Source organism: Octodon degus, unplaced genomic scaffold (genome assembly GCF_000260255.1).
Source record: "Octodon degus isolate 3935 unplaced genomic scaffold, OctDeg1.0 scaffold00158, whole genome shotgun sequence".
Lineage (NCBI taxonomy): Eukaryota > Metazoa > Chordata > Mammalia > Rodentia > Octodontidae > Octodon > Octodon degus.
The window spans coordinates 1,017,329-1,044,560 of record NW_004524734.1 but is presented as its reverse complement, the minus strand read 5'-3'; the positions used below and the strand labels follow the sequence as shown (position 1 = coordinate 1,044,560).

Here is a 27,232-nt window from a genome sequence, read left to right as displayed (position 1 = left end):
TTTTTTTCTGTATTTTAGGGAAGAGTCTACAGGGTGTTCAGGATCTCATTTACTAGATCGGACTCGTAGTGATCCTCTTGTTTACAGCCTCCCAAGTGCTGGGATTATAGGCATGCACCACCCCACTCAGTCTCAATTACTGTCTCAGTGCAGCCCCCAGGGATGGGGCTGGCAAGACAGGCCCGGGGATCAAACCCCCCAGCCCCTGTGCCTGCTTGCAGGCACTTTAATCCGCTGAGTTATTTGGCTGGCCCTATAGTTTGAATCAACAATCTCATATGACCAGTTTGTTACAGATACCATACCAGGACTACCTTTAATTGGAGTGTGACCACGTTTAGGAGTTCCCCATGCTTAGAGGGCATGAGAATGGGCTTAATGTATTGCTGCTGAGATTCTTAGTGATGTTTAAACAAAAAGTCCTGCTTTTTCATTTTCACTGAGCACTGCAAATTTTATAGCTAGTTTTATTACATTAATAATTTATAGTTTAATTTCTAGGCCTGGGATTTTTCTCTCCTTTCTTAGTTAGGAACCCACACGGATCTCTTTTCCTTGCATTCACAGTCAGTTAAGTCGATAAAAAAGTAGGAAGGACTGACCGGGCATGGAGCAGCCCGACTGCTCTTAGCTTCCCAGTCTTCCACACTCAGGCGTCAGTCTCCCAGACTGTAAGGGGGAGCTAGCAATAGGATAAACGATTAGAGGCCATCAGTCAGCTCCAGGAAGAGGCCAGTCCTGAACCCCTCCAGCCTCCATCCAGCCCCTTCTTGCTGGTCCACTTCAAGCTTTTGCTCAGGGGACGCCTGTGGCTCTCCAGTGCAGGGATAAGGGCCCTGTTTCCCCGACTCTCTAAGGGCCAGCAAACAGGGAGCCACTCACAGAGACTCCTACTTAGTTCAATCAATGCCTGCATGATTCCACTTCAAAAAGAGATTTTCGATCTCTTGCTTCGGGTGTGCTGTCCTTGAGCCAAACGCTGAGGACACAGCGATGAGCGAATATGGTCCAGACAACGTGGGTTTGCTTCCCGGGCTGTGGAATGGAGATAATGCTCAACTCCCAGAGCTACTGTGAGGCTATAAGGAGATAATAAGTGGCTGGAGACCTGAAGGGCTACTTTGAGGGAGCGCTTGCAAGATGAAGTACAAGACCATACGATTAAAAACACAAAACCCTTCTTTTTCTTCCCACGCCAGCCTGGTTCCAGAAGCCAGGAAGGCGAGCCGCAGCAAAAGCGCCACCGCCCGCGGGTCCCGCTCAGTCTGTGGGCTGCGGGTCAGGCGGGGTTTGGAAAGGAAGCGGGCGAGGCGAGAGGCGGGGCCGGGCCGCGGTGGGCGGGAGCAGGGCGGGCTCATTGCCTGCGGGCGCCGCTGCGGGGCTTGGAGCGGAAGCGGCAGAGGCGGGGAGGGGCGGGGCCCGGCCCACGTGGGCGTGGTCTTGCGGCTGAGCTAAGAGCAGGGGGAGGGGGCGGAGCCCTGGCGGGAGGGGGCGGGGTGGGAGGGAGGGGCGGGGCGGTCGCTTCGCCTTGCAGCTTCTGTGTTTGGAAATAAAGCGGGAAAGACAGTGAGAGGCGGGGCGGAGCTGAGGTGGGCGGGGCCTCGCGGGAGGTTCCCCGAGCGCGGGAAGGGGCGGGACCGAGCCGAGGTGGGGGGGCGGGGCCACGGCGGGGCGGGCTTGCGGCCCGGGGGTCCCGCCCAGCGCGGCCACTTGATCCGCCCGCTCGCCGGCTGCGGAGCTTCGCTGCCGGCCTGAACCCGGGACGCTGCCTGGGGAAAGCTGGGCGAAGGGACTGGGCGATGGCTCCGCGAAGGGTCTGGGGGTCGGCCGTCCTCGCCGCCTGCGTCTTTGTAGGAGGCGCTTTGGGTTCGCCTCTGGCCGCCTCGGGTGAGTGCCGGGTCGGGCCCGGGGCGCGAGGTGTTCAGAGGGATGCCGGGCGCGGGAAGGAAGGAAGCGCGGGGTCCCGGCTGCGCCCCGAGCTGTCCGTGTCTCGGCGCAGCGGCGGGACCCGGCACCGAACATCTGGCGGTCGGGGTGGCGGGGCAGGGCGCGGCGCGTGGTGGAGTCTGTCCTCCCTCCTTCCCGCCTTCCCTTCCCCGGGCCCCCGCTGAGGACCTGTATCGTCCGACTCTGAGCCTTTCGGAGAGTGCAAGCCCTGCCTGGTGTCGCCTTCCCCGGGTGTGATTTCTCCAGAGCCTGCTCCCAGGGACCCCTCTCCTGCACCCTGGTCCTCAAAGGCCCAGAGAACGGAAGCTCAGGACACGGGGTGCTGTCTCCGTGTTCCTCTCCATCTCATCTCCCCTCTTGCTCTCTGTCTTTTTTTTATGTCTTAAAATGTTGAAGAGTTCCATTATCTAAGTTTACATGTATTTTAGTGGTTGATGGATTCTTGCAACAGGTCAGGGATTCCAAATTTCTTCCCATCCCTTTTATTCTGGATACTTTAGGCTTGGAGTAAAGGAAAACACATTTATAAACTTATTTTTGATTTTTCTTCTCTTGTATCAGTTCCTGTCATCACAGAAGAAAGCTGTGGTCGGGGTGGGAAGCCACCAGCAGAGATGCTGAAGTCTTGTACCCAACGATGAACTTTGAGTAGGTGTTTTTAACTGAAATCTCTCCAGAGGAGGTGCAGCTCTTACCGAACTCCTGTCTTACATGCTTGTGTTTATAACTACAGACACCAGGGATTTCTTACTGTTGGTCCTCCTCCTGATTGCCACTCATAGCCATAGTTTTTTTTTTTTTTTTAAATAAACTTCAACCTGCTTGGCCATTTGAGGTTACCACAGCCTGGACTCATGTCAGTGAGCCTTTCCAAGCTTGCCTTCAGGGGTGGCTCCTTTTCAGGTCTAAATAATAAGCCATTGGAAAGCTCCCAACATTGATTATCTCCTCCCTGCAGAAGGGAGGAGAACCATGCTCTGCTCTTCCCTCCTGAGAACATTTCAGTCACTTACAACTCTTAAACTGGCTTAGCAGTGTGCCTTTGCTTTTTTGTAGGAACCAGAATGAGTTATAAAGAACAGACTGGATAAATGTTTCCTGAGCCTTTGTTAGCAGTCCCAGATTTCCTCCAGCCATCATCTTAGGGAAGTGGCAACAATGGACATATTTTATTGAAGGAGAGACTTTGATTTTCATCCCGTGTTTCAGTGCTGGAGTATATAAATATAGAATTAGGCTCAAATTGGACATGAGATTGTAGACTGTGCTTACAAGGTTAGAGTCAGTTGCTCCAGAATTTAGAAAAAAGAGCTTAATTTAGGGGGAAAATTGTTAAAAAGTCAGCACATGGTACATGTAATTGGCCTTCAAAAGGAGAATCCATCCCTAGACTACGTCTGTATTTCCTGGATCTCTGAGGCCTTAGGATGCACTATGATTGAGGTGTCCAGTGCTTAAGAAGAATGAGGTTTCCAAAAAGGAAGGCTGTGAAGTGAAACTTGTCACCAAATCTGAACAGTCTGATCTTGGAATCTAGTGGAAAGTAGGAAGAAAGAGATGGGAAGTGATGTTGAGAGTCTGCTACCCACTGGACTCAGGTTTAGGCACTTTCTATATTTTTTAAAACTTTACTGGTGTCACCCTACGAAGTGTTTATTTTCAATGGGGCAGCTGAGACCCACCATCACATATGTATTTTATTAGTAAGCAGAACCATGAGGAGAGGTATGTTTGTATCATTATAAGATTACCTTGGATAACCCATGCTGATTGATTCTGAAGTTCATTCTTTTTCCACTGAACCGTGCTGTTACCCAGAGGAAACTGAACATAAATTAACCTCAGCGATGTAGCTGAGATTCTAAGATAGTTTAAGATATCATAAAATTATAAGTATGTGGTTAGTTAGAATTTGTGAAGGACATACAACTTCACCATGGGTAGTGGCAGAACCTTCCTAGTTGTCTCTTGGCAGCAACATTCAGAACAACATACCACAAGTACTGCAAGAGATGATTGTCCACATCTTGGCTTATTTATGTTCTTAAGTTCTCTAGTTAGTCAACCTTTGGGCTTATTGTTTCTTTAACAGACACTGAAAATGGCCCTTGAGTAAGGAAGGGTGGAAATGGTCCAGGTGCCAATGAGATGAGACGTATATAATCCTTGGCTTCTGTGGGCTTCCATCCAGCCTTCCGACTCCTCATTTAGATGCTAAAGATAAGTTTTATTAACTTCTGCCTTCTCCTTTGGCCAGGTAGCTGCCTGGCTGTATATCCATATAATACACAGTCAGCAAATGGTCTGTGATGAAAAAGTAGCCATTGGAGCTTGGGATTCCATGTTCAAATTTAAGTCTCTCTTCTTTGTCTAACCCTGACCCTCCAAAAAGAAGTAAATCAAGAAAATTATCTGGAGTTTGAGGTAATTTTGGATTTGAGTAAGAGTTTTCTTGGTTCCAGGTGATGGAGGAAAAAGTTTCGTTACTTTTTAAAGAGGTATTTGGCTGTGATGTAGGAGTCAAATTACATATTGAGACAATATAAGTAAGTGATTTAAAATTGACAGAATGGTTGGAATTGTTATTGGTTAAAACCCTTATTTTATGTGAGTCTTAATGTGCTCAGTAATTGGTAAAGGCTTGGGGAGTTGCTGAAAGCTAGTAAAATAATGAATCTGGTATGGCTCATAAGGGCTAAAATTTGAATTTGCAGTTAGTATGTTGTAGAAACTTTATTCTTTTTTTTTTTTTTTTACTTTATTCTTTTTGTAAGAAGGAACTCACTTTTTATTATTCCTTGGTCTGTGGCAGACACTAGTCTAAGTACTTAGACCAGTTTATTCCTACAACCCCCTGTCCTTGTACAATTTTGTTCCTGTGTTTACATATGGAGTCTCTGAGAAGTTGATTTGAGAAAGGTCATCCAGCTATTGTAAGCTGTTTTGACATTGATTTAGATTTGTTCAATACTGAAGCCCATTCCTGCTATTACTAAATCATTTTTTATTTCTTGTAAGAAAATTCCATTTATTCTAAGGTATCTGTAAAGACTCAGAAGAGGTGGTGTGGAAAGAGTGCGGTGCTTTAATCAGAGCCCTAGACTTGCAGCCAAAAGCCAGAGGAGACCCTGCCTCCATTTCCCCTCCTGTGACACGGCACCCTGCCCACTTCTGTTCTCCTCAGTCTTCCTGGCTGCTCCTGAGAACCAAACGAGCTGTGTGTGATCTTTGTATATTTTATGTTGAATGTATGAATTTTTTTCTTTACTGTATTTCTTTCTTGAAGTGTCCCTTAGGCTTGATTTATATTGTAATCTCAGTTAAACTATCCAATAAATAATAAACAGTAAATTAGTTAAAAACCTAATAAATATAGGCTGCAGATTCCTTAGGGTAGAAAAACCTGCACTACCAATTTTTGGGAGTGGTGGCTTTGCAAAGGTGGGTTCATTTTTGGGCCAGTGAGATAGCTCAGTGGTCTAAAAATGCCTGCTTAGGCAAGCTTAGACAGGCACAGGGGACCGCTGTGCCATCCCCCAATACTACATGCGGCTGCAGCCCTGCCCTCAGTGTGGGCTGAGCAGGCCAAAAAAAAAAAAAAAAAAAAAAAAAATGTGGGTTCATTTTCATTTTCTGAATGCCCAGAGTGATACCTCAGATTAAAGAGCTTGCTGCTACCCAGCCTTCTTTTCTCATTTATTCTCGCTCAGCTGAAATACAGTGTTATAGGAATTTTTGGAATTTCTCCTTCCCCAAGGATTTAAGGTTCATGAAAGGGAGAAAGAGTCATGTTTGGTCCCCTATTTCTGATTACTTGCAGTTGTGAGCCTAACATTCTGGTCTCTTAGCATCCACTTTTGACTGGGACAGGAGCATAATGCAGTGCAGTCTCATTGCCTCTTGACCTGCTAATCTTATGTGTAAAGTTTCCTGCATTCCTTCATACACCCAAATGGCTGCATTATGTTCCATTATATAGGATCACTTCTTTTTTAACCTCACTTGTCCCTTTTTAGGCAGCTGAACTAAATGTTCAGTTGTTATTAATGATTTTCAAGTGAGTTTTACAAATAGCTGTTTCAGTGAACACCTTTGTGCATAAGTCTTTGTCTAAATTAAATACTGGAGGACTGCACAGAAAATGAGTTCCTGAAAAAACAGTTTGGAGTTCAGTGATACAGTTTTGAGGCCATGGTGGACTCCACTGTTGGTCTGGAGGCAAGCTCAGTTAATGTTCTTACTTCAGCGGCCTAAAGGACTCACTTGTCATACTCAATGATTTCTTCTGAAAAACATATTAGTTGATGAATTTGTTAAGCAGGGATTGGTAACCTGATTGTTTGGTTTTGTATATATTTGATTACTCAGGGGCTGATATTTTCTGTAACATTTCAGCCATTTTTAAATGCCTGTAATTCTTCATGGAAAGCTTTCAAACGCCAAACATTTGCAAACACATTTTCTGTAGGCTTTTGGTATACTGTTGTTGGTCAAACATAAGCTGAATCCATATGTGATTCTAGAGTGTGTACTTACCGCAGTTTGACTTTGTATATTTTGCTGCAGTACTGTTACCAAATTTGGTTTCTAAGAGCTGCATGTTATTTGTTAGATGCACAGCATTGCCTTTCTAGAATCACAAAACCTGAATTTTGAGGCACGTCTGACCTCTGGATGTCCAGATCAAGAATTATGGTCCTGCTTTTCTTCCTTTTGATGCATCTATTTGTGTCTTTGGGGTCTAAATGTACATATCCTGTTGAGCAGCAGCAAACATCTGACGGATTTTTAAAGTAGCAAAAATCCTGTGAAGATTTTCTAAAATAGACAAATATCCCTTGAAGAAAACATCTCCTGAAATGTGTAGGACTTCAGGAAAAGAAGTACTAGCCTGACATTCTAATGTGGAATGGAATAAACTAAGGGTACCTGGGCACTCTGAGGTTTCATTTGTTCTGGGCGGCTCTATGGATGAATGCCCATTGTAATGGAACCTCGATGGGCAGATAGAGAGGCTGGGCTGCATTTCTTCCTTCCTCTGCCAGTTACTGACACAGCTCTCTTTGTAGGAGAAGGAAACTGGATCTACCCAAGGGACTTTTTGCAGGGTGGGATGGGTGGAGCCCATACCTTGCCTTGAGAATCCTTTTGCCAAATGGGTTGAACTCAGGGGACCTCTTTTTCCATTCCCATTTACAGTTCCCCAAGGCCCTTGGCTTGTCTTTCCTCCTTTCCCGCTGTCCCAGGATGCCAGAAAATGACAGTTCACCAGCCTGGGGTTTCCTGTTTTCTGTGTCACCTACCTGCCCTCCCTTACACTTCTGCCCCAGGCTTCCTTGCATGGTCCTGTGTACAGCTGCATCCCACTAATAAAAATGCCTACTTATAACAAATAAGCGAGTACTGCCTTGTTGCTGATATGGAGAAGACAGGATCGTGCTGCTTCCTAGGGTTATTGTCGTAGTCACATGAGATAAAACAAGTGAGTGCTTGCTATATGTGGTAAGTGCCGACAAAGTGTATAATTATTATTTGTTCTTAAGCAGACACATTTTAGAGCTGAAGGATGAGAAAACGCCTAGCTGCTCCAGAGATCTCCTTTCTGGTTCTTTGCCACTACCTGTGGCAGCTCCTGTCTCTGTAGCTCTTGAGAACTGGGTGATGTGGAAAGGGCAGAGTGGGCATTGAGGGAGGTGCATTGGGCAGCACCCCAAGACCTAGGCAAGTGGAGAAAGGGCCGGGGGAGGAAGTGGATGTGTGGGGCAGAACATTGGCTGTCAAAATCAGGTATAGAAGGACAGGAAGAAGAAAGAAGGAGGCCCTGGCTTGATCAAAGTAGAATATGACACTCTTTTAGAGCAACTTTGAAAGATTCAGCATTTGGTTTATTCTAGCCAGCCCATCTGTAGGTGTAGTCACAGAATTGTGGCACTGCCTAGGATGTGGTCCTCAAATCATTGTGCATTTTGGTTCTCTGGGGTCTGACTGACTCATGGTGACTGGTACGGTGAAGCAGCCTCTGGTGAAGCGAAAGCAGAATGCTGTAGTGTTAGGCCTGGAAAGGACCTTGATGGCCTCAAAGCCCACTCAGCAGGTGAGGAAACTGTGACCTAGCAACCCTCTTGACTCCTGGTAGGACTTGGCCTTTGTCTTCAAGCTGCCTCTCCTTTGAAGTGCACCCAGCTTTTCTGCTTTTGCAAGTTTCCTTGATCTTCACACTCAGGGGTCTGGTGTCGTAGCTCTTTGGATTCCAAATGGAGCAGGGCATGAGGAGAAGAATGATTTTGGCTGATTCCTGGCCAGCTGATGAGTTCAAAGGGGACTTTGATGGTCAGATTGTAATGAATGTCTTTCTGTTGCAGATGGAGAAATGAGCCCCAAAAGGTTCAAGGGCTTGTGGAGTCAGGTGTGGCTTAGCCGGTGAGGAGCCAGCCATTAGGGGCAACTCTGTGCCTTGTGGCTGGGACTGAACAGAGTAGATACTGGAGACTGGAGGGAGGAAGCCAGAGCTAGAATCAGGTACCGTACGTAGCTCCTTGGCCCAAGGCTTTTTCTTTACACGAAAGTGAAGTTACTCTTTCCACTATTCGCCCCCAATCTTAGCTATGAGCTCCATCCTTTCCTCTGAAGGCTCTGTTATCTGCCAGCGTTCATGGGCCTTATTGTTCTGAAGGCAGAAAATTTGCCCACAGGGAAAAAAGAGAATTGTTAAGACAAATAAACAAGTGCTGCCTTATTGTGACTATTGAGAGGAAGTCTTAGTGAACTTTTTCAGTGCAGAGACTTTTAAAAGCCAGGTTCACTGATGTAGCTCTTTGTAGAGCAAAACTAAATTGAATTGTTTCCACAGTCAGAGCATCAAATGCATCTATGAATTATGTGTAAGTCCTATTTTTAACACCAAAGTAGTTTATCACATTCTAAACCACTTGTTTCACAGGTACTTTAATTCATTTTCTGTTGCTACAATACTCTAGACTGATTAATTTAAAAATACTCGGGCTAGGGAGATAGCTCAGTAGAATAAGCACTTGCCTGGCAAGCTCAACGTCCTGAGTTCATTACCTGGTACCGCAAAAAAAAAAAGAAAAAGAAAAGAAATACTAGAAGTACATTTATTCATGGTTCCAGAGACTGGGATGTCCAAGAGAATGGTGTTGGCAGCTTTGTGACATCTGGTGAGGACCTCCTTGTTGCATTGTAACGTGACATTAGGACATCACATAGACAGCATGGTGTCCCAGATGAGGTTTCTTACTGTTTTGTTTTTTTGTGTGTCTGGTGCTGGCAATCCAGCCTAGGGCTCGTGTGTGTGGGCCGGGTGCTCTAACGCTGAGCTACAACCCCCTCCAATTTTTCTTCCTCTTCTTACAAAGCCACTAATGTCATTATGGTTGCCTTACCCTCATGAGGTCATTGAATCCCAGCTATCTCTTCCAAAGAGCCGCCTCCATACACCATTAACATTCAGATTTGGGGATCAAGTTTCCAACAGGTGGACTTCGGGAATCACATTGAAACCATAACCACACTTTAATGACAGAATGTCCCTAGCACCTCAGTAAGCATGTATGGCACTTGGCCAGAGTGCCTAACCCAGGGCTGGGGGTGGGTCATGGGTGGAAAAACAAGAATCTAATACAGGTTAGGCAAGCTTTCTGAAGAAGATCAGCTTAAATTTGTACATGAAAAGCTACAGTAGTTAGCCAGGTACAAAGAACTAGTTGTCAAGAGAGAGACTGGGATATCGAAGAGATGGCATATAGTTGGGATGTGGGCTGAGTGTGTCCCTAGGGGTGCATGTGTTGAAATTTAACCTCTGTGTGGGTATTGAGAGGGTAGAAGCTTCATCCAACAGTGGCATTTAGAGGTGGGGCTTTGGGGAAGCGATTAGGATCATATAAGGTCATCAGGGTGGAGGCTTTATGATTAAATACTGAATGCTTCATGCAAAGAGGAAGGGAAACGTGAGGATGCGCACACACACGCACACACGTGCTTGTGCACTCCTTCTCTTGGCAAGTGATGCCCTGTGCCTTCTTGGGACTCACAAGAAGCTGTCACCAGGTGCAGGCCTTGAAACTCCCGAACCATGAACTAAGTAAGCCTCTGTTTCCTTTCAGTTACCCAGTCTGTGTTGTTGGCAGCAGAGAACTAAACTCCTAAGCACAGAAAGCTGCAGCAGTGGTCCCTGAACCTGAGTGTGCAGGAGCCCTGCTGCAGCCAGGCAAGGCCCAGGTCACAGACCCTACCCAGAGAGGCTGAGCTCTAGGTCTGCGGTGGGCTGGAGAGTTTGCTTTTCCCTCCTGTTTCCAGGTGCTGCTCGCCAAGTAGCACAGAGCTGGGCACGGAGGTGGAAGAAGGAAATGAGTTTTGTCCTGCTAGCCAGAGTTTCCTGCAGCTTCTTGGGCCATCCTTACCCAGTCCTTTGCTCATACTTCATGCCGAGGTCAAGGGTGACATGTCCTGGAAATACTTTTGTTGTGCTTCATGGACTGTTGCCCCCTGTGAATGCACACATTGGGTCTATGAATACGTGTTGCATCTGTTTTGTGTAGTATAACCCTTCATTGCATGCATGTGTGTCCACTGTGTGTATTTGTCTAACTAGGGGCAGCAGCGCTGAGGAGATAGCTCAGTGGCATAACCGCCTGCCTAGCAAGTGCAAGGTCCTGAGTTTGATCCCTGGTGCCGCGGCGGGGTGGGGGTGGGGATTAACTAGGGACAGCTGAGTATATGAGGTTGCTTGCTTGCTCAAATTTAAGTTCTGCAGCCACTGTGAGGGGTAAGTGGTTGTATTATCTGTGTTTTAGAAGTGAGGAAACTGAGACAGAAGAGAACAAAGATGAGCAGAAGTGAGATTTCTTGCTCAACTCCCAGTGAGGAAGCTGAAGCTACTTGGATGAGCTCACATCTGTGATGTGTCACTGGTGGAAGCCATGTCTTAGATTTACTTGGTCTCACCTTTTCATTGTAGTTCCATTTATCTATGGAGCAAACAGGCATCTTAATGAATTGAACATGGATTGTTGTTCTCAGTGAATTGGGCGGTTATCTGAAGAGTTCATCAGGTGTCATCCACTTGCTTTTAGAGTAAATAAAGGGGATGATTCCATTTATATGTCATTAGATTTAGAAGGGCTTTGTTGAAAATTTTGGCATAGTAGATAGAGATAGGAGGGATAAATGGCTTTCAATTCCTAAAAAGAGGAATTGAACACTTTTGCCACTGACCTTAGCCAGGTAAGTTTATCTGAGAGGCTGAAGATTTATAAAGAACCTGCCTATCACATGTCACATGATAGGTAGAGCTAAAAGCAAACCCAACAGTAAACTCTTTCAGGACTGGTACCATGCCAAGCCTTCTTCACCTATATGTGTATACACACACACACACACACACACACACACACACACACACTTGGTTTTCTGCGATTCCTTTAAAGGGTGGACCATTTGGAGAGTTCATTAGTTCTTCCATCTTACACTATAACTTGGGCACACTAATTTTCCGTCTGTAATGGGCTTGTTAGCTGCAAGGCTGTAACACAGTTGTGTGAATTACCCACCTTCTACGAAGTGGCAGGCGAGAATTTTACCACTGAACCACCAATGCCAGGCACGTTCTATGGAGTGGCAGGCTGGGTTTTGGGCCTGGGCACGGTGGCAGGTGGCTGCTGAGCAGCATTCCTTTACTTTTCTCCGCAGTCTGTGCCCTGCACTTGCGTGCCTCAGGGCTTTTATTGCTTCCTTGGTTGAGCTCTTTCCCTTGTCTCCTTCTGTTAGGGACACACCACGACACAACCACGGAACCTCGGGCCTTGGCCCGTGCTACGAGCTGAGTGGTACAGCCAGGTTTTGAGGGGGAACTTACTTCACAGGCCCACTTTCCAAATTGGTACCTTTCATTAGGCTTGCAGGCAAAACTTGTAGATATTTCTTACCTACGGTGTGCAGTCAATTTAAAAATAAAGTTTTCCTTATTTGCGATTAGGCTGGGTATTGTGTAGTTATGTCAGCTGAAAAACAAATTTAGTTTCCATCCTGCAGAGAGAGGGGAACAGGCAGCAGAGCAGGGTATGTGGGGACAGGAGTCCTCAGTGAAAGCTGTATGAAGGGAGACTCTTAGGGGACGGTGGAGGCTCAGCTGTAGAGCACCTGACGTAGTTAGCTTTGTTTTGCAGGCAGTGTGCACAGAGGATGGCCTGAGTGGGAGGAGAGAGGACTGGAAGAGGCCCTCAGGCACTGTCCTGTGACAGGAGCCCTGGGGCGCTGAGCTGCTAGGGGCCTGAGTCACCCACAGGGCCTCCTTTGGCCAGTGGAGGGAGGGAGAAAAGGATAGAGGGGGAGGGGGAAGGGAGAGAGAGAGAAGAAACAAACAAGTAATACTTGTTCTGTATACATTGTTGTAGGATTAAATGAATAATATAGTTCATTGTAAGTAACACAAGTATGAACAATTCAATGTAATAAGTCTCATGCAATTCAAAGATATGTAGATAGAAACAGTTTTCAGCTTAAGGGGTGCCAGGACCTGAGACCCAGGAAGTGAGTGCAGTGTTTATGGTCTAATTAATGGTATGAAAGCCAAGAATGTTCATTAATGGTAAAAGTTAGCTAATTATGTATTTGTCTTCCGTTGGAGCAAATCCTTCGAAATTATACAAAATCTGTGTGACTACTGGGTTCTGAACTATTAAGCCTCTCTCTCTCTCTCTCTCTCTCTCTCTCTCTCTCTCTGTCTCTCTCTGTCTGTACTGGGTATTACACCTTTGCACTGTGTGCCTTTGTACTGTGTCTGCAGCCCCTTTTAAGTTTTTCTTTAGAGACAGGCCTTTGTTAAGTAAGTTGCCAGGCTGAGCTGGAACTTGAGATCCTCCTGCCTCAGCCTTCCACAGTGCTGAGGTTATAGCTGTGCACACTGCTCTAAGCCTTTATTTTTAAAAACCTACAGGACATTTTCCTTTTATAGCCCTATTATCGGCTAGGTCCACTCCTTCAAGAGCTGGAGAGCTGTCCGTGTTACAGTGGTCAGTGTCTGCAAATAGAACCTGCAATGAGCCTGGGGATGATCTATGAATCCCTGTGGGCTCTAGGCTCCATTTCTGTCCTCTGGGACAGATTTCTTAGTCCCTCAGTGTCTCAGACTGTGATTGAATAGCTTTTGGGTGAAGAGACATAACCAGTGTGAAAGCCATGGACCTTGATTCTTCCATATGATGAAATAGTCATTACACAGACCGTGGCCGTGGCCCCTCAGGATGGATAGGAATGGGAGGAGACTTGGCACAGGAAAGAAAATGCTTTTGCTTGACCCATGTTGTAGAATAGTTGACCTTTTCATGCTAGTTCCATGCGGCACCTTAAAGTATTAATAAGGAAGGACTCCTGATTTTTTGTCAGTGTGGTGTAATAAAAATGTTATGTTTTGCCTCTGACTCTGATATTGGGCGTAGAACTCCTACAATCCTTAGAGTTTATTATCTAGTAGGTGTGTCTTGTTCTTTATAATGAGCCTATCTAGGCTGTACTTAAGTGTATGTCAGTGAGGCGACTCTTGGTGGAGCTCCCAGGTAGCTTTGGGAGGGGACTAGTTGCCTAGTAACCAACAGTGTGACTACAGGATGGGAGCTTCTCCAGGGCCTCTGACCTGGGGGACACTGGGCTCAGACACTAGCTGTCAGAGGCTTAGTCACTCTGACCTGTGTGACAGAGCATCATGAAAACTCTGAAACTCAGAGGCTGCGGGATTGTCAGGGTGGATATTGCAGGATGTGCTGGGAGGTGGTGCGTCCAGGTGGAAGTATTGTCCGGCTCCCTCCACACTTTGCCCTTTTACCCCATGCATCTCTGCTATTTAGCCACTACAAAGTTGTATCCTTTATATTAAATCTGTGCTTATAAACATAGTGTATTCCTGACTTCTATGAGTCTTTCTAGTGATTATTCAAAGTGAGGGGCGAATCATGGGAAGCCCACAGATTTGTTTTGTTTTTTTTTTTATTTTTAAGTTTTATTTATTTGTGTGTGTGTGTGTGTGTGTGTGTGTGGCCGGCTCAGCCCACCAGGGGGCGGGGCTGGCTGGCATGTGGTGCTGGGGATCAAACCGTGGTCCTTGTGCTTTGCTGAGCTTGTTCTAAGTAGGTGCTTTAGACCACTGAGCCATCTCACCAGCCCCAGCCCACAGATTTGTGTCAGCTAGGTTGTCCCGGAGACCCTGTTTGTGGTGGTCATCTGTGTGACCCAGCCCTGGGTGAGTCCACACTTAGCTCTAGGGAGCTAGTGTCAGAATTGGAGTGAACTTAAGGACATGCAGTAGGTGTTGGAGAGATGAAGCCATCGGGTTTTTGTCGTTGGGAAAAATTAACTCATAATTTTTGAAATATTGTGCCTGGAGTAATCTATGAAATTATACTTGTTTTCTATTTGTAAAAAGATCAAGAACATTTCAAAAAATCAATAATAAGAAAAAAGAATCAGGCTAGTGCCTTACTGTCTTGTGTGTTTATATTGTTTTATAGTATAATAAAGTAAAAGTCATAAAATTATATGGTATTCTTTGACTCCTGATTCCTGTGGTATGGACCAAAGGTTGCATAACATCTGTCTTCAGTGAGTGAAACTGTCTCATCTGTTAATATATTTTGGATTATGATTTTAGGCATTCCCCTTACAAAGAGGTTTTCAGTGCCGTATCCTGGTGTATCCACAGTGATACTGTTACTAGGAGGGTGAATTGTGTAATATTGCAGTTATTCAACTAGTTTTGACCTACAGCAATGACAGTTTCTCAACCTAATAGGACTGAAGACTGTTTATTGACTTTGTTATCTATAATAAATCCCAACTGTACTGATTAGTACTAAGCTATTTTTGACAATTTAAAAAGTGGAAAAATACATCACTTACAAGTTACACTCACCAAAGATAAATACTGGCTTTATTTGGAATGTGCTGTGTAACAGGCTACTTTTTCTTATGTGTAGATCACCCTGTGTTTTCAGAAAATATTTTTGTGACTGTTCTGTGTTCAATTAAAAGAAGGGAAAATGTGAAAATACAAAGCATGCTGTAAATAAATAAAAATAATTCTAATACTACCGCTCAAAGATAACTACTGTAAATATTTTGGTATCTTGTTTTCCTTTTAAAAATTGGTGTCATAATATTATTAAATATTGCTTTGCATGTGTTTTGTCACTAACCTTTTTTTAACAGTTGCAGCTATTTCGGGCAAAGTGCTATACGATAAATCTCTTATAAATTGTTTTTATTTTAAAAATCAAAGGGAAGTTTAGGATTTCTGAGAAGTAAAGCTGTTTGCAGAGTTACATGCAGATTGGGCATTTAAATTTTGCTTCTAATAAATGATAGCAGAATTTTTTAGTAAGAGAATTAAGGTTTTTTATTTTTATTTTTCAATTTTTTACCAAAAATCGATAGTTTTTTTGGAAAAGATGTAACTTTTAAGTATGCTCTCTTTTTCTGTTAAATAATTTGCTAGGAAGCTATTCTGGCTCTGCAGATTCATTATTGGCTGGGTTGTGTAATGGCTTAACTCTCGTTGAGGCTTTCCTAAGTATTCGAGCGCCACATTCCCTACAGTATAGAGGCGCTATGGATAATTGGATTCTGTGGAATTTTAGTGGCTGTGACAATCAGGTGTGGGGTTCTGGGGCTCTGGGGCTCTGGAGCCAGCTGCCTGGATAACAGTCTGACCTTTGTTACTTGCTATGTGCCTGCTGTAAGTTACTTGGTCTCTCTGAATAATTTTTACACGTGTAAAATGGGATTGAAAATAATAGTGAAGCAAGGAAATAGGGAAAAGTTAGGCAGCTAGGGCATTGGTCCTGAATAGTTAACCTAAAGTAAACTAAAAGCCCAGGCTTAAATACCAGGTGGGTGGCATAGTAAACTTAAGTAAACCTAGGGCCCAAAGGAACTCAAGAGTGAAAAAACAGGTCCCTAAACAAATGGGAGAGACTGGGGGAAGTGGAATGCAAATGAAGCAGCCTGTCTTGTGAATGTCTAGAGTCCACCTGCAGCCAGCAGAGTCCCTGCTCTGTCACTTTCGTTGGCTCCCCACACTGTAAAAACTGCCAAATGACTTCAACATCTACAGGGGTCTGCCTTATGGAACCCCTCCCCACCTGGCCAAGAACCTTCCTTTCATTCCTTCAGATAAACACATGACTAGCCATTCCCCACAGCTTGCTGCTGGCTGCCTTGGCTTCTGTCTTAGTTGCCCCCAAACAAGGACCTGAGAGCCAGAGGGAGGTGGTTACAATAGACCTGTTCTAAGGGTTAAATGAGTGACCATCTAGAATGTCCTTGGAGTAGTAACTAACTGTACAAGTGGGCGTCAGTGTGTGACTGTTGCTCATAATATTTTTTCCTGTCTAGATGATTACTGCTTTCACAATTGTTTGAGTTTCAAACTCATGACGTTCATTTTTGCACCTTACTTACAGTCAGCTTCTCTGTGTCCCTACAAGGGTTTTCTTTATTGCTCCTGCTTAATCTTCTCCACTTCACCCTTCCTGACACTCTATTTACTTCCTCTCCTTTTCTCTCTTGTGCTCTGCACTGTCTCCAGAGCAGTCATGGGGATTTTACACCAGGGACTTCAGCAAGGAAAGGACCTTGAGGCTCTCCGGTTATGCACCTTCACTTCCTAGTTCCGAGTTCTCAGAAGCCAGACCACGTGTCTGTCATGCCAGAACACTGCCTGGCTCAAGCTGTGACTAACTGGAAAACCCTCCATGTAGGAAGGACTTTTGTAGTTTTCTGCTTAATCATTATTGGCTTCCTGTTCCTGGAAGGACGCGAAGCTGTGGGCTGGCGTGTGGAAATGGGGGGCTCACCACTGAGGTTCTAGTTCTGCCTGCAGTGCCTCACCTGGAGGGCTCAGGCATTCTGCGCGCTGCTGCCGCCTGTCCGGCTCCTGTGGACCAGTCTCTTCCTGTGTATTTGGCTCAGAGTCCCCAGCTGAGCAGAGAGCTTCATGTGGGCTGCAGCCGCTTTACACCGACACTGATAATTATCACAGCCATCACTGAGCATCTACTCTCTGCCAGGCACTCAGGTGAACCCAGTTACTCTCATTTGATCCTCAGCAACAGTTCACTTAATAGATGGGGAAACCAGGGCACAGAGAGGTTTATCAGCCGGCCGCGGGTCGCACAGCTGGGATGCAAGTTGAACACAGTACAGCTGAGAAACAGCTGGCCGCTGCTTTTCTTCTTTGGGAGCAGCCTTGGCTCAGTCTGGGCCCTGCCTGCTACTGCAGACTCAGTTCAGATTTCAGCCCAGCCATTCCCCTGTCACATGAGTGACTGTTCTTTCCAGTTCTGAGATGGGTTTAATAATAATCCCTATTCAAACTGGTGGAGATTTAAAAAATAGATGATGAGCCGGGTGTGGTGGGCAAACCCGTTGTCCCAGCACTGTGGGAGGCTGAGGCAAGAGGAGTACAAGCTGGAGCTCAGTCTGGTCAGTGTCACAATTTAATGAGACCCTGTCACTAAATAAACAAGTAAAGTTTTGCAAGGGCTGAGGATGTAGTTCAGTGCACAGGTCCTGAGCTCCATCCCCAGTGCTGATGGCAGCATGCAACCAGTAAAATTCAGGTGCTCTTAGCAGATGACGGTGGAGTAGTTGAGTGTTTCGGAGGCCTAGGATATGGAAATCAAAGCCCCTCAGTGCTCTACGGGATCCATCACTATCTGCCTGTCCAGTGGCCCCCTGGGGGCCCTGGCCCTAGCTTCCCTCTGCAGCTTCTCAGCTCAGCTCTGCCCCTTCCTCGTTTCCCCACGTGGTTGCCTGGGCTCTGGAAATGGTTTGGCAGCTTCCCAGGCCTGCAGGGCACCCCAGGGCCGGGTCTTCCACACTAGCTCACTAAGTTCCTGGGGATCTGCTCATTCCTGAAGCAGCACGTGCTGGCCTGCTGCTTCTGCTTGTGCTGGAAACGGCCCATCTGGGCCTGTCCTCTGCTTCCTGTTTGATGGTTTTGTTCTGGCGCTTGTTTCTTGCCCTTCCTCCCATAGTTTAAATAATTTCTAACTGAGTCCTTGCGTGGCCTCGTGCAAGGAATGTATGCAGACAGATATGTTGTAAATTGCAGACTTCTGGAAACTGGGCAGTGGCCTTTGGTGTGGTTACTTAAGGTTGGAGTTAATGTCCCTTTATGAATCTGGCAGATGGAAATGAGATGGAGTCCTGTGAAACATGAGCCGAGGGCCAGTTCCCAGAGCTGGGTTTAGGCTTGGGTTGCTGCTGTGGCCTTCCTTTGAGTCTGTACAATCTGGATGCTTCTGTGGGTTTGTGGAGCGCAGCAGCATAAGGTGTAGAGCACTACAGGCCATGTGGAGCACCGCCATCTTTCTAAATGGGCCTGCCCGACAGGTGTGTGTCTGGGCTGTGTCCTGTGACCAGCTCCCAAGGAGAATTTACTCATTTATGTTTTGAGGAGTGGTTGGTATTTGGCAGGTTGGGTGTAAGTTCACTGGATATTCTATCTTACCCAATAGGAGCTTAACAAAACCACTCATCAACTTAGAGTGACAGTGACCAAGGAGTCCTCTCTCTGCTCCCACAGGTGCCATGTTCTAGGTGTCGAGGGTGCCCTTGGGGGTCGGGCTTAGAGGTGCCAGGATAGGATGCCCTTCCCTGCACTTGTGGACACAGAGCTTTTGGATTTGAATCAGTTTTCCTTTGAGTTCCATGTCCCATTTGTCCTTGCTGACTGTGACCACAGTGTAGCTGAGTGGTATCCTTTTGTCATGAGTGGCTGGAAAGATGTCAGTAGGTCTGAGTTTTAGTTGTTCTGCAGGAGTTGTTTCTCTGTCTCTTCCCAGGAGAGCAGTGTCATGTTAGGCCTCTGGTTTATTTACAACATGAGGGCATCATCAGACATCCTTGGGATTAGGGGCCTCAAGTCAACTGAGTGTGATGGTACACTGAAAAGCATGGTGTTATCTGGACGAGAACCTTTATATCTTACACAGTGTGTCTCTAATGTGTATGATGGAAAACTTCCTTTTTTTCCCCTCCTTTTTTATCTCCTTTCTTCCTGCTGGCCTCCTTTTTACGTCCCTCTCTCCTCCTTTCTTCCTTCCCTCTCTCACTTCCTCCTTCCTTCTCTTCCTCCCTCCCTTCCTTCCTAAGAGATTTTCAGATTCCACGATTCACACTGCTAGTACAGCTATCGTAACTGCCAAGTGCAGTGTTTTGTGAGCAATAACGCAAACACACGTATGTGAATGAGATACCTTTTGGTGGCTAGAAAAAGTGTCTTCCTTTCTTTATTATCTACATGACAGTTACAGAAGTGTGAAATATATTTTATTATTTAAAAAATCACGTATTTATTTATTTATTACAGGGTCTCACTATGCAGCTCGAACTCATAGTGATCCCCCCTGTCTCAGCCTCCCCAATGCAGGGATTACAGGCGTGTGCCCCCACATCACATCTCCATGGCCAGCTCAGCACACTGGGGGCAGGGCTGGTGTGACCCGTCATGCCCAGGATGGAATCCTGGTCCCTGCACTTGCCTAAGCAGGCGCTTAGTCTGCTGAACTGTCTTGCCAGCCCAGTGTTCTAAGAATTCTGTTTGTTCCTTGAATGATCGTAGTTTACAATTGGAATGGTACACATGATTCTTCAGTAAAAGTCTCCATGCTTGTCCTCTGGCCACAGAGCCCCTTTGAGAAGTCAGTCAGGGCCACTAAAGCTATAAAAATCTTGGAGTTGATCACATTGAAAAGAGCAGAAGGAGGAGAGGCAGAGGAAAGAAGGAGCAGGAGTAGGAAATGCGTTGGCAGAGGGATTTTCAGGCCCTGGAGTCCTTTGGGTTTTGTCCTTCCTTATAACCCTTAGAAGACTCCATTTCTGTCCCTGCCCCTTGGGGTATACCTGGGACCCCTCAGCTTTCTTTTCCTCAGAAAAAAGATTATAGCTTCCTGGCCTAGTCCCAGAGCAAAATTGATGAGTTGCCCTTCTCCCAGACTGGATCAGGCCTGGTCAGATAAGCATTCTGTTGTCTCCTCAATGCAAACCATTGTTTGAGGCAGCGGGAAGATGCCAGAAGCAGAAGTTGAAATCCTTGCCTCTCCCTTCCCCAGGAGCAGCTTGGGATGGTTAGCTGTAGCTGTTGTGTGTGTTCAGCCCTCGGTGCCACCTCAGGATCTATGTTCAGTGTGGGGAATTTGTGGCCCTAAGAAATGACTCCCAAGCCAGGTGTCAGGTGCACACCTGTACTCTCAGCTCTTCAGGAGGGTGAAGTAGGAGCATTGGATGTTTGAAGGCAGCCTGGGAAACTTAAGGAGATCCTTTATCAAAATAAGAAAGGAAAAAATGGACTAAGGATATAGGTTGGGGTGGAGCACTTTCCCAGCATGAGGGAGATTCAAGTTTCAATCCATAGCACATCCTCCTTCCATCAAACACAAGAAACAAAACGCTTATTGATAAATCCCAGGTAGTTTGGGAAGTCCCTAAAAAGGTAGGGACTTTCTGTGACTCTACAAAGTAAATATTCCTCCTTTAGCTTAAATTGAAATTCAGGATGGTAAATATTTACATTTCATCTTTTTAGAAGTTTCTGTGTACTGACATCACTTTTGTCTGAGTCCTTTGTTCTGGGAGCAGCCGGAGGTTTGGGACGATTTTCATTTGTTCCCCAACCTTCCGGCTGTCAGGGATGTTTGTTCCTTTTATGTCCAGCGAAATTCGGTCTTGTATTCAGTGTTCTCCCTTCCTGAATGGTCGTCATTACTTCCCACCACAGCCTGTGTATTTCCACAAGGAAATCCCAGCTCAGCGTGCAGGTGCACCCCGAACACTCCTTTTGAATGATGGGGTTGGAAATATAATTGTGTTTTTGCACTTAAAACTGATTAACATTAATAGTGATAATTTCTCACTAGAGCCTTGTGACGCTGTGCATGGGGATTCCGACAGTGGGATTCCTGGTTTCTGTGAATTTACTGGGGAGTTGTGTCGTGTCCCTCTATTTCTAAAGTGGATTTCGCTGCCATAAGTCAGACTTTGGTACTCATGTGTCATGATAGTATTTTGAGAACTTGAACAAAATAAAGAGCAGTGAGATTGTGTGCGTGCAGTTGGGGTGGTGGGATTTTGTGTCTCTGGTGGATGAGCTTCGCTGTTATACACTGTCTGGGGTCTCCCCTGCCCCTACCCTGTCATGGCTGCATTGGCAGGGAGGGCAGGGCTGCCATAGCTGTTTATTGGGGAGTCTGTTGGAGGCTGGTGCAGCTGTTGAACTGCAGAGTTTAGTGCTTATTTACATACTGACTCCTTTGTCCTCCCATCCCCATATAAGCTCATTCAGTCTCCCCATCCATTTTCAGCTTCCCAAGTTTGGGGAAAGGTGTGTCTCCATGACTGACCCTTGTGGGTACTGCTTGAGAGGCTGTGACTTTAGTTGTTTCCATAGCTACAATACAAACTTCGGAGGGTTTGTACTGTAGAATGTTCTTTGCTTCTGCTTTTATTAGAGTACGCAATTGATTTGGGCATAAAGGTGGTGTTTCGTACTAGCCAGGAAGCCCTAGCACCACGAGGTAGGCTGGAGAGGTCTATGCCCTTGTTACCAACACAGCCCTGAAACCTCTACTGGGGCTCTTACTGGTGTTTGACCGCGCAAACCTGAGTAGGTGCCGTGCCTTGCCAGAGCCTCCTTTTCTGCGTCTCTGAAATAACAGCATCTGCCTTACTGTGCTGTGAGATGCAGAGTGTAAACTCTATGTAACTCCTTCCTAACCTGAGGTTTAACTGAATCTGGTAATATCTATGTAGCAAGCCAAGTGGAATCGAGACTGCAGATCTGTATACATCAGACAGGATAGGTTTTGCTGCCAAATGAGCCTGTCAGGGCTTATTTTGCTGTGAAAGGAGCTGTAAGAGAGTTGGTGGGTGGACTGGTGGGTGTGGAGGGTGGGCCTGTGTCTTCACATCTAGTTGCGTGAACGCAGAGTGACCTGTGCACAGGGCGACAGGAGATTGAGGAGTTAGGAGCTTTTGTGAGCTGTGACGGATATGGGCTCTTGTTCGTAGGTTTTATGATGAGTCACTGAGTAGGTGGCTTGTTCACTGTCACAGAGGTAGTTAGTGGCAAAGGTGGACAAAGAAAAACCCTTTAGAGAAATGGATGTCTAGCCATCTCAGTCAGAAATCCAGCATAACAGTGGACTGTTTGTGGTTATTATGATTTAAATGTTAGCTTTTTAAAAGTGTGTATACACAGAAGTGTTTTCAAAGCTGATTTTCAACCATGCTTGGCATGAATTGTCTCCTTACCAGCCAGGTCTCCTTCCCATCAACTGCGTTGGGTCTCTGCTGGGAAACCCTAGCTTCTGAGAATTTTACACACCCTTCCCTGATAAGAGGGCCAGAGTCGCTCTCGGAGCTCTCAGGGTGCTCTTGGCCTTGGTTGGCACAAAGCTACTTGGGAGAGGTGCCAAGGGCCTCCTCATGTGTAGTCTCTGGTGACTGCCATTGTCTTCATGGTTGGCAGCCTTCACCCTGTGCCCACTGAGCTTGAGGAATGCCACTTCTGTGCCACCCAGTCTCAGTTGCTCTAAGTAAGGTGATTTGGAAATGTAGCTAGAAAATTGCTTTCGACTTAAGTTAATTGCGTCCCTCATACCTCTTCTTTACTTTCCTGTTGTCTTCTGTCTTCTTTACCTTATATCTTCGTTTGGAATTTTCTCAGCACCTTAGCAAAGCACACGTACAATGATAGTGCTAAGGATTATCCAAATCCCCAAGATTTTTTTTTAATGTATTTAGTACAGCGTCTATAGGGTCTCACTACACAGATCAGACTCATAGTGCTCCTCCTGGTTTCAGCCTCCTAAATGCTGGGATTACAGGCATGTGCCACCATGCCCGGTCTCAATCACCATCTCAGTATGCCCTAGGGGTGGGGCTGGCATGGAATGCCAGGGATTGAACCCCCAAGTCCCCAAGAATTTTGATAAACGCTGGCCTTTGCTGGATGTCATTTAATGCTATGGAAGGGAATCCTGCTCATCCGTTGGAGCTGACAGCGGCCCAAGTGGCTCTTGCTTTGCTCTAGTGATTCTCACACTGAGGTGATGGGTTTGTTCTTGGAGAAGCAGCTGGGCTGTGGGGACCCAGGTATGCCACCTGTAGGGTGAGCTAGGACTTGGGACTTGGGATTGGTGATTAAGGACACATTTACAGTTACTCAGTTCATAAACTGCTTTGGAGTCTAATAGGGAGTACTGTTTCTAAACATACCAAGTTTCTTGATGGGCTACTTGGAACCTGTGATTTTGAAGTGTGGTGAGCCTGTTACCTAAACTGAGTTGTGAAATATGAAATAACAGGCCAGCGCTCGGCACTTTAAGGGGCAAGTGGCTAAACGGCGGGATGTTGTTGAAAAAAGGAATTATAGTATTCTTTAGGCAGGGTTAGTAGTTGAATGAGATACTCTTATAAACCTGTTTATGTAGACACTAAGGCTGGTAAGCGAGTGGGATCTGTTCTACCAGATCTGAAACCAGGCACTGCCACTTAGCAGTCAAGTGACCGTGGGAGCCTCACCTGACCTTCCTGTGCCTCCATTTCCCCATCTATAATGTGAGGCTAGTGCTGGTGAGCGTTTTATAAGCTTTATCCTAAAGGTTTAATGCTTAGCTTGCTATTTGCTGCCTCATAATTGTGATGATAGTTCTTTTCAGTAGTGACACTGGTGTAACAGTGTCGGACTTCCAGCCCTTCTGGACTCTTCGTAGTCTAAACAGTTAACTTCCTCGTGTTATCCCTCCTCACTTCCACACTGATTCTGTTGCCCCCCACCCCGACTCTCCCAGGCTTGCAGGCTGCGTTGTCTGCCCCCCGCAGGTTGGCACAGTTGGAGGTGTGGCGTGTGCGATTCAGCAGTGTGCGCTGCGTGCTCTCTCTGTGGGCTCCTCTCCTTCCTCTGGTCTCTTTGCCAAGCCTGCGTGCTCCTCAAGCCCCGCTTCTCCTCCCCGGGCCTGTGGCTCTCAGTCACTTTCAGATACAACAGAAACTGGAGGTTGTCGCCGCTTCTTTCCTCAGCTTCCTTCTGCCTGCCGTGAAGGATGGCCTTAGGAAGATGGGTCCTTTTTCTGGTGTGCAGTAGTGTGTCTCCTTCATGTGGAAATCTCTGTCTTGGTACATACTCCTTTTTAGTCTCTCACTTTCTCTCCTGTCAGGGCCGGGGTTTAGCACTGCGTAAGTTGGGCCAGAATTCTACTGCTGAGCCATGCCCCAAGCTCCTTTCAGTCCTTTCTTTAACACATGAGTAAGCACTGCTGTGGTTTGAGTTTGTCTCCCAAAGGTTCATGTGTTGGGGGCCCGCTCATTAGCTCAGTTGTTTAAGTGCCTGCTTAAAGGAGGCAGTCAGTTTCTTTGAGCGGTGGTTCCATTCCCACATACTCAAGGCCACCCAGACCAGCGCTGCTGCAGGTCAATGGGGAGCTACAAAAAAACAAAACAAAACAAAAACAAACAAACAAACAAACAAAAAACAACCTTCTGCAAAGGTTCATGTGTTGGGAAGCTAGATCTCAATGCTAGGAGGTGGGAGCCGATGGAAGTGTCTGGGTCGTGATGCTTAGAAGGGTGTTCGTCTTTTCTTGTGTGTGTTCTGGTGCTTGTGAGAGTGGATTGGCTGTTGTTGCCGCCTTAGTTACTGCTAGAACATGTCGCCATAAAGTGAAGCTACACTCTTCCCTGGTCCTTGGCGTGTGCTCACTTGCCCTTTTGCTTTTACCATGAGTTGGAGCTACACAAGCCTTCACTGGCACCATGATCTTGGATTTCTCTGCCTCCAGAACTGTAAGCCAAAGTAAACCTTTTCTCTTTACAAACTGTTTAGTCTCAAGTGTTCTGGTACAGCAACAGAAAACAGAAGAAGACAAAACAAAACAAACTCCAAAGAAGTTTCTTCCTTTAACCCTAAACATGAATTACTCTGTCTTGGTGCATTTTGTGCCTCTAAGTAAGGAAACTTCTAGAAACGGAGCTCACTGTCTCCATTCTTGAACCCAGAGAGTCTAGCTTCTGCCTTGCTTTCTAGTTCATCAGAACTGCTTGTATCCAAGGCCTTCCCTGGGGCTCCAGGGAGCCTGCCCTGCCCCCCTCCCCCGTCACTTGTAAAAGGCTGCAGCCCCCCAGGGCTTGCTGTGTGTGCAGCAGCCCCGAGTCCTCCATTGTGTCCTGGTGGGCTCAGCCCCAAGTGCTGTGGCTGCCATTGTTCTGGGGGTTGTTTTTCCTTCTCATTTTATTCTTTTTCCAACTTATTTTCAGAGTTTTAAAAGAATGTTTATACCAAGAAAGCACAGAGAAATAGGGAGTAAAATCCAGCAAGAAAGAAGTTTAAAAATTCCAAGTGGCCTCCTAAATTAGAAACTAAAGGTTTCCCATGTGTTCTTACGAAAGGGGATGCGGCCTGCTTTGTATCTACTCTCAAGCCTTTCTAAAGATTTCCTCTTAGGTTTGCTTGCCTTTTTTTGGTAAGAAACCTTCACATGAGTACTACTCTCTCGACAGATTTTTAGGTACGCATTATAGTACTGTCAGATCATAACAGACCCTTTATACCCCTTGAACGGCACCTATCACTTTCCTCCACTCCCGTTCCCTGGCGGGCACCACTCCGCTCTCTAGTCTCCGAGTTTGGCTTCTGGAATCCTCTCTTCTCAGTGGTTTGGCTGCCTGTGAATTTAATTATCCACGGCCAACAGAGGTCTGAAAATATAAAAAGGAAACTTACTGAAATAAAATATTCATGTTTTAATTTGTGTGCAGTTCTGAGTAGTATGACAAGCACGTGGCTGTCCCTCTGTGACCCACTTCATTGGCTCAGGACGCATAGCTTCCCTTTGTCGAGGGTGTCCGTGCAGTTATCCCACCACCCGGCTGGTCACCGAGTAGCCATCTTAGGGATCACGTTGTTTCCATAGCACTGTTTGTGTTCAAGTCGCACTTATTTACTTAAGGGCACAAGAATAGTGAGGTGGCAATTCCAATAAGCAAAGGGATAAGTGATGCTTTTATGTTAGAAGTTGGAAGTCCAGTAAGACTTTAAGAGGGGATCACATTTTTATGACTTTTATCGTAATATGTTGTTATGTTTTTATTTAGTTATTTTTAGTCTCCAACTATGCCTACTTTGAAAATTAAGCTTTTTCTTGGTATGTGTGTATAGGAAAAAGCACAGGATGTGACAGCGCTTGGTGCTATGTGGCGTCAGGTGTCCACTGTGAATCTTGGGACACGTTTCCCGCAGGTCATGGGGGAGGCGCAGATTTTTAGAGGCCTCTCCTGAGTGCAGCCGTGTGGTGTGTGTCCTTCTGTAGCCAGCTTAGTTTCATCCATACTATTGCATTTGCAGATCTGCACATTTCCATTGGATGTATATGCCATCATTTCTTTATCCCTTCCTCTGTCAATAGGCATGAAGGTTTCTATGCCTAAACTGTTGTGAATAATGCTACATGAAAGTGTAAGAGTCTCTTCCAGAGCCTGATTCCAGGTCTTTTGGATGCATCCCCAGAGATGGAACCTCTGGATCACATGGTAGTTCTGCTGTACTTTTCGGAGGAACTGCCACACTGTGTGTCGTAGCAGCGGCACCACTTTTCATTCTCTTCCTAGTTCAGGTGCTCTTTCACCAGCTGGTCACTTGTTGCTTCTGGAAACTTCTCCTTGGTGTCTGAAGGGAACTCCGGGCTTCTTTTCATTGGTTCCATTTGAAGCAGTGTGTGTTGCGTGGTGCCCTTTCTCTTGTACGTCTGTGTGTTTGTTTCAGTCCCTTTGGGGTTGCTGTAACAGAGCTCCACGGACTAATTTGTAAGCCGTATACATGGACTTGGCTTCCGTTCCGGAGGCTAGGAGTGCTGGAGCACAGCATGAGCATCTGTGCAGGCTTCGTGCTGCACCATGACATGGGACGGGGAAGGCAAGTGAGCTTGGGTGACACGAAGGAGAGAGGCCATAGTTGTCCTTTGATCAGGAGTCTGCTCCCATGACAGCTAATTACTTCCAGGAGAGTGATATTGATCCATTTGTAAGGGTGGAGTCCTCATGGCCTAGTCACTTCCTAAAGGCTCCACCTCTTAATACTATTACCATGGCCATTAAGTTTCAACATAAATTTAGAGGGAACCTTCAAGCCTCGTAGCTGTTCAAGCCTGATCTCATGATGTCCTCCCCATGCCAAGTGTGTTAGTTACTAGGGCTGCCTGGCCAAGTTCCATAAATTAGG

The 27,232-nt window shown here is 46.1% G+C and overlaps 1 protein-coding gene across 2 annotated transcripts in view; it reads left to right on the top strand.

The window, feature by feature from the left end:
• The first annotated feature begins 1,696 nt into the window (after positions 1 to 1,696).
• Rell1 (RELT like 1) overlaps positions 1,697 to 27,232 on the top strand; it is an 80,434-nt gene continuing 54,898 nt past the window's right edge. For both annotated transcript variants that reach the window (XR_002818365.1, XM_023702810.1), the window contains exon 1: positions 1,697 to 1,887. Coding sequence is in view for 1 of the 2 variants with exons in the window: in XM_023702810.1 (XP_023558578.1) it covers positions 1,800 to 1,887 (88 nt within the window). In the remaining variant the exon portion in view is untranslated. The remainder of the gene's footprint in view (positions 1,888 to 27,232) is intronic.